The 18,273-nt window shown below is 39.6% G+C and overlaps 1 protein-coding gene across 3 annotated transcripts in view; it reads right to left on the reverse strand.

Annotated features, from left to right (window-relative positions):
- The window catches only part of TNPO3 (transportin 3), a 79,027-nt gene that overhangs the window by 2,259 nt on the left and 58,495 nt on the right, over nucleotides 1-18,273 (reverse strand). For all 3 annotated transcript variants that reach the window (XM_047097566.1, XM_047097569.1, XM_047097568.1), the window contains 6 exons: nucleotides 17,609-17,749; nucleotides 14,592-14,708; nucleotides 13,402-13,496; nucleotides 11,687-11,843; nucleotides 10,426-10,593; nucleotides 6,645-6,757 (listed from right to left, as the gene is read on the reverse strand). In XM_047097566.1, coding sequence (XP_046953522.1) covers nucleotides 6,645-6,757; nucleotides 10,426-10,593; nucleotides 11,687-11,843; nucleotides 13,402-13,496; nucleotides 14,592-14,708; nucleotides 17,609-17,749 — 791 coding nt within the window. The remainder of the gene's footprint in view (nucleotides 1-6,644; nucleotides 6,758-10,425; nucleotides 10,594-11,686; nucleotides 11,844-13,401; nucleotides 13,497-14,591; nucleotides 14,709-17,608; nucleotides 17,750-18,273) is intronic.

Genomic DNA, 18,273 nt, shown 5'->3' on the forward strand with positions numbered 1-18,273 from the left:
TACTGCATATGATAATAATTATATGCTGTATGGTTTCCAAAGAGTATATGGAGAAAAACTGCCAAGGTTTGAATCTTGGGTCCACCACTCTTGGGCGAGTTACCAAGCTGCTTCAGTTGCCGCATCTATTACTGACCTCATAATGTCTGGAGGATTAAATCAGTTCAACACTTGGTTGAAGTCCCTGACATAAACACAAGAAAGCCAGAACTCCCAAGTAAAAAAGCAAGCATATCCACCTCAGGCTGATAATTTTAACTCTACAAGCTGAACTAAAAGACCCTGGTTTCCTCGTTCTCTTCCAAAGGCAGATTTTGTTTACAAAGCCCAGTCCAGCAACTAAGTCTCTATCAGTCATTGATTTTCTAGTTGAACAGGCTGCTCAGGGTTTCCTCCTGTGGGAGGAGAAGGGAGAGGAGATAGGAAAGGCTTAAGACATGTAGAAAGGGAGAAGGAGGAAGCAGGACTTGGTCCTTAGGCAAGCAGTGAGATGGGGTTTGAATAGACCAATATTCATCTGACCCTGTTTTTTCAAAAGGCCTCTTTTGTCCAAAACGGTCACCAAGAAATCAGTTGACGCTCGCTTCATTCTTTTGTTGTCAGTCTGCATAACCAGTGTTGGTAACTAACCATAAAGCTGAGCTAAAAACAGTGGAAAAGGAAGTACTTCCTAATATGCTCATCCTTCTGCAACCCTCTCTTTGGCTCAGAAAAACTTAGGAACCACAGACTCCCACCTAGGGTTCATCTTCAGAAGAAAAGTGCTCTCTCCTTCTCTTAACAGTTAAACACCCGGGAAGGAATTGCTAACATAATGACTCCACAGAGAAGAAGGTGGAATAAGAACTATCCCCTTAGTGCCTACATCTGGATTTCCCCACCTATTATAAGGTCTGAAATATCATTATGAACCTTGATTTAGACTCCAGGATTCGATTCAACAGAATATTCCAGAAACTTTCTTCCAGTCTCTCTTCATCTTAGCAATGTAATGAAAATGATGAAGTCTTCTGGGTTTATTGAAATTCTGCCATTTGTGAATTTAACATGTTTCAATACAACCATTACCTTCCTCAGTCTATTTCCAAATCAATACCGACTACAAAGGAGGTAGTTGGGGTGGCGAGCACATATCACTCACGCTTCCACTGTCACAAAGGAAGAAGATGTGTAACCCAAAAGAAGCCACTGTGAGGCATGCTATTGTAACGAACTATGGTAACAGGAAACAGTTAAACTGTGGGACAGCAATGGGGACTTAAGATTCTTTTGCTATCCTAAAGCCTTATGTGTTTTAAATTCGACCCTTCTCAAACAGACAGCTTGGTTTAATCTGGAAGAGCACGATAACTCCACTCCTTGCCTCTCTTGTGACACAGGAGAAAAAGTGCCGAAACCAAAATGCAAGTACAGAGATCTGTGGTGAGCCAGGGTGAAGGAGGGGTAAGGCCAGCATCTCGAACCAGCTCAGCTCCACTCCTAGTCCTGTGGGCAAGTGCTCTGGTGTCCGGAGCTGCAGCCAAATGTTTAATGTGTCCTTCCTTGGTGATTAAGCCCAAAGAAATGAATTTTTTTAAAAAAGAAAAACGGAAAAGCTACAAGTATTTTGTTTTCTGTCTCAAACCTTCTGGCAATTATTTTCCATTTCATTCATTTAAAATGGCCACTATTTTTCTAGGTTCTATTTTCTGGCTTCCAGTCCCACAATTCCAATCCTTTCATCATACTTCTGAATACTTTTATGGTGACCATTCCTCAAGCCCCATAATCCTAGTAGCGGTTTGTTGAGAAATGCAACCCTTTTCACCCAATGTTCTGGTGCATAACGGAGAGTAAACAGGCTCTAACTAACAACTTGAGCAAGAAGACAGCCCCATACTGGCCTCTAACTCTAGTGTCCATGCTTCCTTTATTCAACATCTTCTGACCTTGAGATCATCATGCAAGTGATAAGAGTCAGAGAATAAACACCAACATAGAGAAATGGGAAATGATGGCAGGATTTCTTCTAGTCATAATTAGTGGTGCTTGGAGACCAAGAATGATTATTGCAGAATGAAAAGCCCCAGCAGAAGCTGACCAACTAAAGATGTTAGGGAATTAATTAATTACCAGTACTATGTGAAAAACAGGCTTGGACTTGCTGAAATGAAACTGAACCAGTTTACCTTCCCTGCTAGAATGGCAAACAAAGCAACATGTTGAGGCAGGAGTTACAGGACCGCAACTTCAAAAGGGAGACTGAGTCATGCATGGAACAGAAGGTTCAAGGGCAACGTGCATAGTAGAGAAAGAGAATTACTATGAGGAGGTGAGCAATCTCAAACCTTTTCTCTAGCACCTTAACATTACATCTTCTGTTCATTTCCCACCACTGTCACAGCCTACTATAGGAGGAGCTGCAAAACTTGTTCAGCGATGAGAGATCAAGTAGGCCAAGTTGGTAGTGCATCTTCATTTCCCCGTATCACAGGGCAAAGATCACAGATGTTTTTGTTTGTAACATTGCATTGTTTGCGTTCCTTTTCTGTGCCCCTCAGTTCTCCTTAAATTAGGGAATTCCATGACTTTTCTGACTTTCTCTATCATTCTATTTGTCACAGATTAGCCCAGATAAGGGAATACAGGTTTGGTGGAGACTTATTTTAGAATGTGTGGGTGGTTGCCTTAGAGCTGTCAGGAGACATGCTCCGGCTAGCTTTGTAAGTGTATAATGACATTCCAGCAGGTTCTTTTCCACGGAGAAAGTTAACATTCACTGATCACCTACTACGTGACAAATCTTCAGATTTCCATGTGGTATCTCATAATAACCCTTGTGAATAAGATAGGTATTACTAACCCTATTTTGCAGATGAATAAGCTGAAGTTCAGTGACAACATTCAAGCCAATAGCCTTGACTGTAAGCCTAGTCCTTTGACGGTTCTCTCCCCAGACTCCCATTTGCTTTATGGAAATTAGAGCCAGTCTGATCCTGCTCTTCTACTGACCAATACTAGATGGAATACAGCAAAAAATAGCAGAAAGAAGCCACACTCTTTCTCCTGAGACTGCTTGTAGGTGGAATTCTACTTCTACTGTGAAGACTCATAGTGAAAAGAACATAATTTTGTGAAGTTATCCCAGTCAATACACACCTATCTAGAAGAGGGGAAATTCCCTTCTTCTGCCAAAATGTGGCATGAAGGTAGTCACATGCTATGTTTCAGTCATGCATGTCACTTGATCTGTGGCTAAAAGTCAGTTACTTTGGGGACATGATGTTAAGACACTTAGTAAGCTACAAAATAACATCACTCATAGGTTTGGGATTTTAACAAATTAACACAATTACTGGAGAAACTCCGGGAGATGAGAAAGTAAACCATTTTGCAAAGTAAGATTAAGAAATCAAGTCTCAGAAAAGAAAAGTAACCCTTGTACCATTGCCTAACCTTTATTTTCTTCCCCCTTTAGAAACTAGGTCTGGTGTTATTTATAAAAGTATACCACAGGGGCGCCTGGGTGGCGCAGTCGGTTAGGCGTCCGACTTCAGCCAGGTCACGATCTCGCAGTCCGTGAGTTCGAGCCCCGCATCAGGCTCTGGGCTGATGGCTCAGAGCCTGGAGCCTGTTTCCGATTCTGTGTCTCCCTCTCTCTCTGCCCCTCCCCCGTTCATGCTCTGTCTCTCTCTGTCCCAAAAATAAATAAACGTTGAAAAATTAAAAAAAAAAAAAAAAAAAAAGTATACCACATGCTCCTGAAAAAAAGTAGAGAAAGTTATGAAATAAAAAGTGAAAAGTCTTCCCTCCTCTCCGATCCTGGTCCTAGCTGCGTATCTTTCCAGAAATTTACTATGTGTATGTATAATATATACAATAAAACAGCTTTTAAGTGCAAGTTGAGGGGCACCTGGGTGGCTCAGTCGGTTAAGCATCCAACTTTGGCTCAGGACATGATCTCACGGTTCTTGGGTTTGTGCTAACAGCTCAGAGCCTGGAGTCTGCTTCAGATTCTGTGTTCCCCCCCCATCCCCTGCCTCGACCCCTTCCTGACTCGAAAATAAACAAACATTAAAACAATAACAACAACAACAACAACAACAACAACAACAACTAAAAGTCTTTAGGGGCACCTGGCTGGCTCGGTGGAGCATGTGACTCTTGATCTTGGGGTTGTGAGTTTGAGCCCTACACTGAGTGTAGAGATTACTTGAAAATACATACATACCATACATGAAAATTAAATTAAAAAAAATAAAGTACAAGTTTGTTCATTTATAGAAGCATCAAAAAGACTATAATACTTAAACTATAAAATGTTACTGAAAGAAATTAAAGACACCAATAAATGTAAAGACATCTCATGTTCATGGACTGGAAGACTTAAATTGTTAAGATGTCAATACTACTCCAAGCAATCTATAGATCTGATGCAATCCCTATCAAAACTTCTAATGACATTTTTTTGTGAAAATAAAATAATCTACCCTAAAATTCACATGGAATCTCAAAAGACCCCGAATAGCCAAGATAATCTTGGACAAAGAACAAAGTTGGAGGTCTTACACTTCCCAGTTTCAAAATTATTAGAAACCCATAGTAATCAAAACAGTATGGTACTGACATAAAGACAAAGAGATCAATGGAATAGAGGAGAGGGCCCAAAATAAATCCCTTGCATATATGCTCAAATGATTTTCTTTCTTTTTTTTTTAAATTTTTTAATGTTTATTTTTGAGAGAGAGAGAGAGAGAGTGAGCGAGCACAAGCAGGGGAGGGGCAGAAAAGAGAGGGAGACACAGAAAGAATCTAAAGCAGGCTCCAGCCTCTGAGCTGTGAGATCATGACCTGAGCTGAAGTCAGACGCTTAACTGACTGAGCCACCAGGCACCCCTCAAATGATTTTCTTTTTTTTTTTTTTTATAAATTTTTTTTTTCAACGTTTATTTATTTTTGGGACAGAGAGAGACAGAGCATGAACGGGGGAGGGGCAGAGAGAGAGGGAGACACAGAATCGGAAACAGGCTCCAGGCTCCCAGCCATCAGCCCAGAGCCTGACGCGGGGCTCGAACTCACGGACCGCGAGATCGTGACCTGGCTGAAGTCGGCCGCTTAACCGACTGCGCCACCCAGGCGCCCCTCAAATGATTTTCAATAAGGGTACCAAAGACCATCCAGTGGGGAAAAGGACAGTGTTGAGAATTCTTCTCAATCCAAAAGAACTGAAAGCAGGATCTTGAAGAGATATTTGTACACTTATGTTCATAGCAGCATTACTTACAATAGCCAAGAGGTAGAAGCAGTCCAAATGTCTATCAACAGATGAGTGAATAAATAAAATGCAGTATATACATAAAATGGAATGTTTTTCAGCCTTAAAAAGGAAGGAAATTATGACAAATGCTACAACATGGATGAACCTTGAGAACATTATGCTAAGTGAGTCACAAAAGGACAAATACCATATGATTTCACTTGTATGAAATATCTAGAGTAGTCAAATCATAGAAACATAAAGTAGAATAATGGTTGCTGGGGACTAGGGGACAGGAAGAGAGGGAGCTGTTTAATGGTTATAGTTTCAGCTTTACAAGATGAAAAAAAATTCTGGAATTGCACAACAATGTGAATGTATGTAACACTACGAACAGCACACTTAAGAATGGTTGAATGGTTGAAACGGTAAATTCTATGGTATTTTATGACAATTAAATTTTTTTTTAAATTGTCAGTACAAGTTGGGTTATATGATACTGTTAATTTTTTCCCTGTATCATACACTTTCTATATCATCACATGCATATTCTTCCATCTTTTTTTAGTGCCAATTTAGTTACATTCTATTAATTATTCTCTCTTGATGGGCAATTAGAATATTTCCAGTGTTTTCACTATCACCAAACCTTACTGTAACACACATTATCAGACCTATAAATCATTCCACCACTGTATGAATATAAGTCAATACCTAAAGGAGTGTCTGGGTGGCTCAGTTAAGCAATCTCACTCTTGATTTTAGCTCAGGTCATGAGCTCATGGTTCGTGAGATGGAGCCCCACGTCAGGCTCTGTGCTGACAGTGCGGAGCCTGCTTGGGATTCTCTCTCTGCCCCTCCCCGGCTCACGTACATGTGCACGCTCCCTATCTCAAAATATTAGAATTTCAATATCTTTAGGTGTGGTGAAAATTTTCCAACTCACTGCAGCTTACATCATCTATGTTTCACAACTAATGGTTCACCTATTCACATCTGCATTCCTGACACCTGAATATGGATGAGAACAGAGAAGGACTTCAGAAAGATAAAGACAGATCTTATGAAGGGCAGTGGGCTGCTCAATGCACTTTTCTTTTGGAAGAAATAATGCTTCCACTTACCCATTAAGATCTGATACCAGTTAATACATTTGTACAGTAAAACTGATGCACACCTATACAGCATGATGATATTTCCCCCCCAGACTGGTTTCTTTCTAATGCCAATTTGTGCAATTCAGTGTAAACAGACAGTAAATTGTGAGTTTACAAAGGCACACAAGAAATATACTCTTAGGTAAATTTGGTATAAGAAACAAAGATGTATTTTTTCCTGCACACCTCAGCTTCTGTTTATATTCCTTAAAAAGACAAAAAAATAAACCCCAAAACCCCACATCACTCACCTAGTGACTTGTTTGTGGAAATCTGTAAGTTGTTTGTGTGTCACTGTGACGGCTCCCACGGTTGTCTCCTTTGGCAAACCTTTCAAGGAATTCTCTAACCATCGACAAAAAGTCTGTGCAGAGAAGAGGGTAAGAGTTATAAGAGGAGACAGGACTTACTCAATTGGACCCTACAAGTAATAACAAAGACTCACAGGTTTTTCTTATCAGCCTTAGTTCTTCCAGACTTGGAAGCAAGTAAAGGAATTAACAAAGCAGTACTATCTTTAGGCCTTTCAACCCTCTGGGGTTTGGAACAGTTTGCAAAGGAAGGCAAACCTAGACTTCCATTCAAAGTAGTAGTAGCAGGCATCATTTCAGAAAGAGCCCTTCTACTTTGGAAGTGAAGTCTTTTCTGGATGATGCTACTGTTCTCTTCCTATCATTAAACTTCTGCTAGAAGTTTAATGATAAACTTTTTAATTTCAAAAAAATTAAACAGCTGCCAGAAAACTCTTTGGTGAAAAGGTCAAAGGCAAAGGTTCAGTACCACAAAAAGCAAGGGCAAAAAGTACAGTAAGTAAACATGTCAAAATTATATATACATAATATAATATGAATCCAGAGCCCTAAGGATTTTAAGGTCATCTCTCTTAGGAGAACGGTCATTTCCAGTCACTTCTTTATGATACCTACCTGTACTCTGAGTCAGAAAATTTTGTTGCTCACTCTGGTTGCTATTTAAAAGAATATTATTTACTATCTGAGCATAACCTGATAGTAATCTGTCTGCCCCTATTCCCCTTACTTCCTTCCTCTTCAAACTAATAATCAAAATTCTAGAGACTTCCTCTGGGTTCTTATTTTCAATGAACTGTTTTTCTTTGAGTCCGCTCTAATTTTTCATGCCTTTCTTAAATAGGATGTATACTTTGGTCAGTTTTCAGCAGTAAAATAACCTTTTTTATAACTGAACTTTTACATTATATATTCCCCCAATATGTTGACTTATGATAACAAACCAGAGCAAAAGTAAATATTCCATTACAAATGCTCAAGAAGTATCGCTCTCCAAATGCTGCCCCCAAGAAAGACAACACTCTACTAAAGATAAAAACACACAGGGAAAAGAGATACAGGAAGAACGCTTAATTGATAGTTTTGGCATCCAAAAATAGCCTGTGAGTTAACTACAGTACACCCCCAAACAAGAACAATAAGAAACAGAGCACCTGGGTCCATTAAGCGTCTGATTTCGGCTCAGGTCATGATCTCGAAGTTCGTGAGTTCGAGCTCCACGTCAGGCTCTGTGCTGACAGCTCAGAGCCTGGAGCCTGCTTCAAATTCTGTCTCCCCTCCACCCCCCTCTGCCCCTCCCCAGCTTGCACTCTCTCTCTCACTCAAAAATAAATAAACATTAAAAAAAAAGAACAGTAAGAAACTAAACTAAAAAGCAAAAACTAGCTAGCACACAATGGGTTTCAGCATCATCTGAAAAATTTGGTTGGAAACAACGAATAAATTTGCCAGATGGGTATCCAACAAAGAAAAGGAAGAACAGAGGTAAGAGTTTAAATAGTTTATTCAAGTCACACAGCAAAGATGATATACCATCTTCTACTGAAGAAATTTGTGTGAATTTTGGAAATGGTATGACTATGAAAGTGCTCAAGAATGCAAATTTTCGGGTGCTTAGGTGGCTCAGTCAGTTGAGCGTCTGACTTGATATTGGTTCAGGTGGTAATCTTGCAGCTGTGAGATGGAACTCCATACTGGGCTCTGCTGAGCGTGCGGCCTGCTTGAAACTCTTTCCCCTCCCCACCACTCGTTTTCTCTCTCTCTCTCTCTCTCTCAAAAATAAATAAACTTAAAAAGAAAAAGAATATAAATTTTCTTTGGGTTTACGTCATTAGAATTTTAATCAGTTGTTGGGGTACAGACAACCCAAATTTATGTAAGAGTTCCTTTACAAAAACTCCATTTCAGGTTGATATTTATATAAAACAATCACTTTAAATTTCTTGACACACATTCTGTGGGTATCTATACAGTAAACTCTTAAGAGCCTATGGCTATCTGGTTTTTGTTCCTGCTTAACCTTGCTGTTCTAATTTTCTTCTTCTGTTAGCACTTAACCACATGTTTAGAAATCAAGAATGTTTTTATAAAGTTAAATTTACAAAACAAGTTTTGTTAGTTGGGAACCAAGTATATTTGTAAAAAAGTGAAAAGAGCATGCAAATTTTTTTTCTCATGTCAATGACTTCTGGAATTAAACTTGTTGGTCTTGAGGGGCCCACTGAGTACTTTCTTTAGAAAAATACAAAAATATTGCTGTATAAGATTGAAACAGAACATACTGAACAACCAGCAACAGGAACTGTAGACACTATTTTATTCCTGAAGCAAGTTCCCATGGAAGAACTGCAGAGGTATCTGATGGAACCAAAGTCACATAGAAGTCTCAGAGTTTGATATATAGGAATTAAAGTTCAAGTGGCTATTTCTGAAGTATAAATATAAAGAAAATGTTAAAAATTCATTAAGCATCTGCCCTATATATGACTGTCTTTTGTTTGATTGAGCCAAAGATCAAATAAAGCAAATGCTAAGGCAATATACATTAATCACTGAACTTTGGAGATGAACACATAAATTGAAGGCAGAACTTTCAGCTCAGTGATAGAGATTTTTTTAAGTTAAAATAATGTTTTTAGTGTTTACTTTTGAAAGAAAGAATGCGAGTGGGGGAGGGGCAGAGAGAGGGAGGGAGACACAGAATCTGAAGCAGGTTCCAGGCTCTGAGCTGTCAGCACAGAGCCCGATGTGGGGGCTCAAACTCATGAATTGCAACATCATGACCTGAGCTGAAGTTGGACCATTAACCAACTGAGCCACCCAGGCGCCCTTCAGTGACATGAGATTCTAACAATAAAAGTATACTTTGTTTTGTGAAATTGCTGAAATTGAGGCTAACAACTGCCATCAATGATACAAAGCAGGAGACAACGTTGAGATGTACACAGACTTAAAGGTTACAATAAACGTATATCTAGAATTTTCTGTGGTTCTGGAAGACAGCTAGCTCACTTTAACTAGAACCAACTATGCACTTTTCTGAACTGCTTTTATATTAATATTAAAGATTACATATCCTAGTGTACAGGCTATATATATACTTTACCACTATGCTCAAAACTTTCATGCAGTACACATAACCCTGATTTATGATCATGTGGCCCATACTGAAATTACTTGGACATTACTGGATAGCCTAAAAAAACGTTCCATGCTCAGGTGATAAATGAGCTGGTGCAAGAACTGAAACAAGATGCAAATTAATCCAAAGAAGAAACAAATCCAAGTGTATGTACATTGTGAGCTAATTTTATATTTCTATATCCCCAAAAGCTTTGGCTAGATTTACCAAGGAAACTCATACAGTGCTATCTAAGGAGCTTGAAGTGAATTAACACTTCTCGAATAACCTGTAACACTGTATAACTGACACATGGGCATCTCACAAGTGAACAAATTTCTCAGTGGTCAGCCACATAGCTGAATTCAAAGCTTAGTATTCACTTCAGGGAATATAAACCCTATGACAGTGACACAAACATACTTTCAAAAACCTAATTATGAACTATTGGCCTTCCATAGGCCCCTTCATCTAATGAACTTAGTAATATGCCTAGGTTAAGCTCCATGGATATACAACAGGGCTGGTTTCAAAGTTATAGTCAGCCTCCCGAAACCAAAGTTTAGAACTGTGAGAATGGGTTCTTCATGAAAACAAGCTTACCGGTCTGTCAACCTGCATGATCTCCCAGAGCACTTCAGCCACATCCGGTAGGGTATAGGGAGGGAGACAAAAGCAGCACGTGTGGAGCAGCTGGCTAACAAGTTGCTGTCCAAGCTGGTTCATCACCTGTCCAATCAGTTCTTTCCGTAATTCAAAGTCTTCTTCGTGCTATAAGGAAGTAAGAGCAAAAGATATGTTCTAATTTCAACTTTCCACCTAGTAACTCCTCTTTCCTGGAGAAGAAAGTGTATACTTAATAGCTGGATTCAAAAACTTATTTTCTTCCTTCCTATAGTCTTTGAATATATATATATATATATATATATATTTCTAGTATCTCAGAAAAAAAAAACTTTTTTTTTTAAATTTTTTTTTTTTTTTCAACGTTTATTTATTTTTGGGACAGAGAGAGACAGAGCATGAACGGGGGAGGGGCAGAGAGAGAGGGAGACACAGAATGGGAAACAGGCTCCAGGCTCCGAGCCGTCAGCCCAGAGCCTGACGCGGGGCTCGAACTCCCGGACCGCGAGATCGTGACCTGGCTGAAGTCGGACGCTTAACCGACTGCGCCACCCAGGCGCCCCAAAAAATAACTTTTTATAAACTGCTTTTCATTTCTAGTTTCTTAAATAAGTAGCCCATTCAAATAGTGGCTATTTCTCCACTGCTGTTACCTTCAATTCTATTCCACATTTACCCAAATCTAACTTTGAAAATTTTGTGAACCATTTTACTACTCCAGCCAAACAGGTCTCTTAATTGTCTAACATACTTAGAACTATCCTGACTTTCTCTGATTATGATTTATGCTCCAGTTAAGACTATCTTCCCCTCTCCAATCCATCCAAATTCTACCTATATCTAATGGCCCCACTGAGGTCCCTCTTTGTCCAGAAATTAACCCACTTCCCAACCTACTTCTGACCAAAAAGCTTTCCCTCCTCTGATCTCATAGCAATCATGACTTTTATCACTCATTTGGCAATCAAATACTACCTTCCTATTATTATTTAAATGTTTATATCTATTTACCTTTTCAACTAAACACTGAATGACATGGGAGGAGAAATACTTTTATACTGCTTTATACAGCTTACAGCACTTAGTAGAGGCTATAAATAGTTGATGTTTTGGTTAGTGAATGGTATATACAAATCAAATACAGATCAAAAAGGAGAATCTGGAAATTCTCTAAGAAATAAGGAAGAGCTACGAAAAGATGATGAGCTGCAAAGTAGAAAGGTACAATGTTTATACTTACATCATTGGCAACCCCTGTATGGATGAGGTCTCGTAGGAACCTCATGACACTACAATTGGCATCCCGGTGGTCCAGGGTAGTAGAGGCAATGGCCCACTGCAAGATAGGGATGACCACTTGGCTCCTCAGCAAGGTAACAGGACTACGCTGAATAAACCTGGGTTGGAAAGACAGGCTAGGTATAAATGACAGGATGAGACTCTAAAAGCAGCCAGACTAAATGGCAAAATTATAGATAGAGACAGTAAAAAAGGTCAGTGGTTGCTAGGGGTACAGGGTGAGGGAGGGCTGAACAGGTGGAGCACCGGGAATGAGGGTATTAAACTATTCCATGTGACAGTATAATGGTGGATACATGCCATTATACATTTGTCCAAACCCATACAAGGTACACCACCAAGAATGAATCCTGAAGTAAATTATGGACTTTGGGTGATAATGATGTGCCAATACAGGATTCATCAATTCCAACAAACAGACCACACTAGTGGGGATGCTGACAGTGAGGAAGACTGTGGAGGTTGGGGGTGTGGCGGAGAGGTGCAGTGGGTACATAGGAACTCCCTAAACTTTCCACTCAATTTCCCATAAGACTTTTCAGATCCTTTAACATACATGGAGAATCTCCATGAAAAAGATACTATATATTCTAAATTTATTTCACCAGGTAAGCATTTGTGTAAAGAGCATCTCTGGGGATTAGTTTTTCAAGGAAGACACACTGGGAAAACAGAGACTGGAGAGCTCACCCAACAGTTCTCTCATATCAACAACAAAGGTGTTTCTAACTTGTCCAAAAACTAACCAAAAAAAGTGTTTGATATTTAATCCTGAGATGAAAGAGTCGATACTACTTTCCATTTATAAATGATAAAACATACATTACTTGTATAATTATATGTAACAATTTATTTTGAATAATTTTTAAATGATTTTATGTTCAGGGTGCCCGGGTGGCTCAGTTGGTTCAGCATCTGACTCTTGATTTCAGCTCAGGTCATGATCTCACAGTTTTGTGAGTTCAAGTCCCAAGTCAGGCTCTGTGCTGACTCTGTGGAGCCTGCCTGGGATTCTCCCTCGGTCTCTCTCAAAGTAAATAAACAAACTCAAAAAAATTAATTAAAAAATGCTTTTATGTTCACTAACTGATTTGTTTTCAATTCTTTTGTCCAGGGACTAAATAAGTAATAATATTCCTGCAGTGTTGGGAATAATATCATCAGTATTATTGGTAAAAGGAATTTAAGCAAAGGGGGTGGAAGGCTGGGGGCAGAACTGCAAAGTGAACTTCTAAGGCACCTTAAAATCCTAAAAATTTTTTCACTCTGAGATATGATATCTAAAGGATGCCAAGCTTCCTCAAGGAAAATGTGAAGTGAAGCATGATATCACAGCATCATAAAAAGTTAAAACCACAGGGGATTCTGGAGATTTTCTATTCAAATGTTTTTACAAAGCTGGTTTTATTGTCTTGTGCATGTTCCCTCCTTTGTGACAGAAACCCAGCTGCTTTCTCCTGCTCCCATCCAGCTTCTCTTCCTCACTTACAGGGATATTCCAGCTCACAACTTAACTTTGGGCTATGAATCACTAACCTACCTCTACTCCACTGACCTCATTTTATAGAGAAGCAAACAGTCAAGTGTTATGTGACAAGACGAAGCAGTGATGGGGATGAGCAATAAAAGAAAGGGTTGCTCTTCAGAAGGACTGACCTGGTGGCCAGCCTGAACAGGTCATCCACGGTGTCAGGGTGATTCTGGAGCCCATTCTGCTGTTCTAGCAGCTGAAAGGTGGGGATGCACAGTGCCTAAAAGAGAACAGTGATTTTAGAATAAACATGTGTATATAAATGCAACAGCATTCAGACTTGTTAAATATCACAATATACACAAAAGGAACAAAGGGAGGAAGAACGGATAGGAAAAGAAAAAGACGGATGAAAATCAGTTCAAGAAAAGGAAGACAGAAATCTTTCTCAGTTGATACAGTTTTTATATGTGAAGTCCACATTTCAGAAAGGGTTAAGGGTATAGATTTTAGTTGATGAAACTGGATAGATGTCCTCTCAAAATTTTAGAATTTTCTCAAAGTAAAGACTGCTTATGTATTAGACATGGTCTAGTCCACTAAGGAGATTTTTATAAATTTTAATAATAATAATAATAATAATAACAATGAAATGTCAGTTTAAAGGAAAGACATCTTGGGAAAAAGAGCATCATAATTTAACTCCCTTATATATTTTCTTCCCTATGACGAGAAGGGGAAAAAAACCAATATATCAGGAGCCTTTTCCAATGCTTACTATTTACTCTAAAACCAGCCCTGCTAAGTGAGCTAGTTCACTGATTTTTCCAGGCAAGAAATTAAAAACAGAATTATGCTTGAGCTTAGAGATCCTTTGTTTTACATCCATTTGTTCCTTTCTCTACGCTCAAAAGACCGTATCTCTAGAGACTATAAAAAAATTAGGCCGTAATAGCTGTAATGACCTTTACATTCATACGGTCAATCTCTTCTCTCATTCTCCTAAGCCATGTCTGTCCAGAGAACAACTAGAAAGTTTCTACCTCCCAGGGCACCTGGGTGGCTCAACTGGTTAAGCGTCTGACTTCGGCTCAGGTCATGATCTCACAGCTAGGGAGTTCAAGCCCCAAGAAGGGCTCTGTGCTGACAGCTCAGAGCCTGAAGCCTTCTTTGGATTCTGGGTCTCCCTCCCTCTCTCTCTGCCCCTCCCTCTCTCAAAAATAAACATTAAAAAAAAAAAGTTTCTACCTTCCTGTTATTAGGAAATCAACATGATTGGAGGAGAGACATAGAGAAGCAAGAGAATTCAAGAGATGGTGAAGAACACACTGCTAAGCCTACAGACGCTCCAAGATACTGCCCAGGGAAAACAGACCTGGAGCATGTCTAGTAGTCCCTGCCGACAGCCCTCTTCCATGCCGTATTCATCCACAAGGATACTGCCAAGGTACAGGAAACAAGAATGCTGATGTACGTGGTACACATTCACCATCTGCCAAGGGAGAAACCAGTTAATTCAACTCTTATACCCCCAAAAAAGTATCAACTTAGGAAAGTGTCTGGAGGAAGACATTCAGACACAGAGTGGTTTCTTCTCTTTAAGACAATATAGTAAAGCTTGTTGGCAACATTTCCTAAAACACAGGCTCAATTCTTCAATAATTTTCAAGTACTCTCTTTAGAGTCCTATCAAGCCTTTTACCTTTTATCTTCCCAAAACAATGTTGTAAGAGGGTTGTATAATACATCAAGCTGGAAGCCGTTAGGATGCTATCATCCAAGCTATTTGCAAACCTGTAGCATAAATCCCAACACCTAAAGGTTGTTCCTTTTGCCTTAAAGATGAACTCTTAAAAAAAAAAAAAAAAAAAAGGCACATATAGCCATAGCAGGGCTAAAAATACCAAACATCCTGAAGGAGACTCTGAAGGCACTGTTTAAATTTTGAGTTTCTCCTAAACCCCTCTATTTAAAGTAAAACAGTATTCTCAACCAAGATACCTGGATCTCAAGAAAATAAAAATGTTAATACAATATACATATTTAAATTAAATGATTTGTTTAGGATTTGTACCCTACTCTCCTCCAAAAATTAAGAGGTATCTGTACATTCATATGTTTAAAATGCCATCACAACACACGTATTGATTTTATTATATAAATTCAACTCAATGAATGGGGTGGGGGCTGAAAGACAAAGTAACTGACTCTTACTAGCATGTACCATGGAATGGAATGGGCAGGTGATGGGAGCTATGAATCTGTTTGGTACTTGGTACTCAACTGTATGCTCTACTGCTTAATGAATGATTTACGTCAGTTGCTGACAAACTTTTTCTTCAAGGGCCAGATAGTAAAAATTTTAGACTTTGCTGGCCTTACAAGTCTGTCTACGCAACTGCGCCATAGTAGCACAAAACTGGCCAATAGAGAATACTTAAATGAATAAGCATGGTTACCTCTTCTTTGTAAAACTGTATTTATAAAAATACGTGGCAGGCCCACTGGTTCTAGTTTGCTACCCTGTGAATTTTGGATTTAAAAAAATACTTTTTTTCCCCCACATGTACTGACTTTAGAACATACTTCCTATACAAGGTGCTCCTCTATTAGGCTGGTCACATACTTAATTAGCAGGAATTAAAAAAAAAAAAAAAATCCAAGTCACGAGGGTATCCTCTAACAGCAAAGGGCCATTAAATCAAGTTCTCTTTGACCCAGAATGTATTACACTAAAGGGGACACTTAACCAAAGGTGGAAACATATGCAGTGCAAACATATGGCATCATCAGGATATAGTAAATGTAAACTTTACTCAAATCTGCAACATAAAGGAGGCAGGGTTATGCCTATGTCAACTGATAGGCACTTACTGCAAATGCAAGGTTGACACTCTGCCTTGCCTCTTTTAATTTTGTACCCATGGCACCTCACTTGCCTCAATCCAGTCCTGGCTCTGCTGTAAGGTTAATATCAACACAAATTACTTAGTGATCTAAGTCACTAGCTATAGGCATCTCATACAGAGTAGTTCTTGATGTGAATATGATCTTGGAGAACCTCATACAGTGAGTCACACCATTGCAATTACCTATCAATCTTGGTGATTAAAAGAGTCAAACTTGGGGCATACGGGTGGCTCAGTCGGTTAAGTATGTGACTCCGGATTTTGACTCAAATCATGATCTCACGGTCTGTGGGATCAAACCCCATGTTAGCTCTATGCTGAAGCGTGGAGTCTGCTTGGGATTCTCGCTCTCCCTCTATCTCTCTGCCCACCCCCCCCACCCCTCTCAAAACAAACGAATGAACAAACATTAAAAAAGTAAGAGTCAAACTTATTTCTTGACAAATAACAGACTTATGTGACCAACTGTGGTTGAGATTAAAAAAAAATCTCTTTGGGCCAAGAGACAGCAAATTTTGACAGGATACATATTTTCCTTTGAGAGCGCGCGCGCATGAGAGAGCACGAGTCGGGGAGAGGGGCAGAGGGAGAGAGAGAATCTTAAGCAGACTCCATGCTCAATGCAGAGCCCAAAGTGGGGCTTGACCCCGGGATCGTGATCTGAGACAAAACCAAGAGTCAGATGCACAACCAACTGAGCCACCCAGGTGCCCCAACAGGACCCATTTTTAAAAAGAAAATTAGTGGGGTGCCTGGGCGGCTCAGTCAGTTAAGCGTCTGACTTCAGCTCAGGTCATGATCTTGTGGTTTGTGAGTTCGAGCCCTGCACTGGGCTCTGTGCTGACAGCTCAGAGCCTGGAGCCTGCTTTAGGTACTATGTCTCCCTCTCTCTCTGCCCCTCCCCAGCCTGTGCTCTGTCTCTTAGAAAAAAAAAAAAAAAAAAAATTTAGTATAAAAATGCCTAGCACTGCTATAGAAGAGCTGAGCATTAAAGTCATTCTCTTTTCCTGGGGCGCCTGGGTGGCTCAGTCCATTAAGCATCCAACTTTGGCTCAGATCGTGACCTCGCAGTTAGTGGACTTGAGTCCCGCATCGGGCTCTGTGCTGTCAGCTCAGAGTCTGGAGCCTGCTTCAGATCCTGTGTGTGTCTCTCTCTCTCTGCCCCTCCTCCACTCATGCGTGCTCTCTCTCTCTTCTCTCTCAAAAATAAACATTAAAAAAATTTTTAAAAAAGTCATTCTCTTTTCCTAATTTCACACGGAAACGTGTTACTATTTAAACTATCACTACACAGAATAGATTACAGGCTGCTTCCCTCAGAGGCACCATACTTACCATGGGCACTACTTACTGCTTTCAAATATTTCTGAGTTTGTATTTAATACGTACAAAAGTGTTTCATTTCATCAGCAGAGTTTTTGTTCTAAAGACTCCTATGTCAAATCCTGTCCACGTTACACTTTCCAGCTTCGGGAGAATTTACCTGTGTAACTAGCGGCTGCAGTAGGGCTGCAGATCCTTTGCCTACACAGCGAACAGCAAAGCGGAGGCACCTGCAACAACGCTCTACAATCCGATTGTCAGCCCGGTGTTTATTTAGAGTCTCAGATAAAACTGGCCATATCTGAGTCAAAGAGCACAAGAAAGAAAACAATGAACTAAGAGCTGAAAAAAATGCTCCCAAGTTGATAACATCTGATTTGGTTTTCAAATAATTTGGAAAAAGTTTTCTTTACAGAAAAAGTTCAATACAGTATCCATCACCAAAACACAACCACTTCTTGAGAGAAGCACAGCGACTCTTTAGAACAGGAAGAGGAGCATGTCTAACTTCACTAAAAGATAAAGATAAATTTTCCTGAACTTTGGACTTTCTGATTTAGGATGAAAAGGATTAGTACGAGCTATAGAGAAAGAGATGTTTAAAGATTATAGTTCCAACTCAGAATATTTTGAACAGAAGGACTGGAGCTAATGAAATAGCATTATATGATACTGGTGAATATTTAAGGATACTTGGTGTTTTCCCCCCCTGGAGTCTGAATAGCACTTCTCAAAACATGCCTTTTGATCCTCATATCACCCTCAGTGAAAAAAGAAGTGCATCTATATTGGGGAAACAGAAGCCATGAGGAAGAAATGGCTTTG

Source organism: Lynx rufus, unplaced genomic scaffold (genome assembly GCF_022079265.1).
Source record: "Lynx rufus isolate CCGP_SWC_20201006 ecotype Redwood Valley unplaced genomic scaffold, mLynRuf1.p SCAF_4, whole genome shotgun sequence".
Lineage (NCBI taxonomy): Eukaryota > Metazoa > Chordata > Mammalia > Carnivora > Felidae > Lynx > Lynx rufus.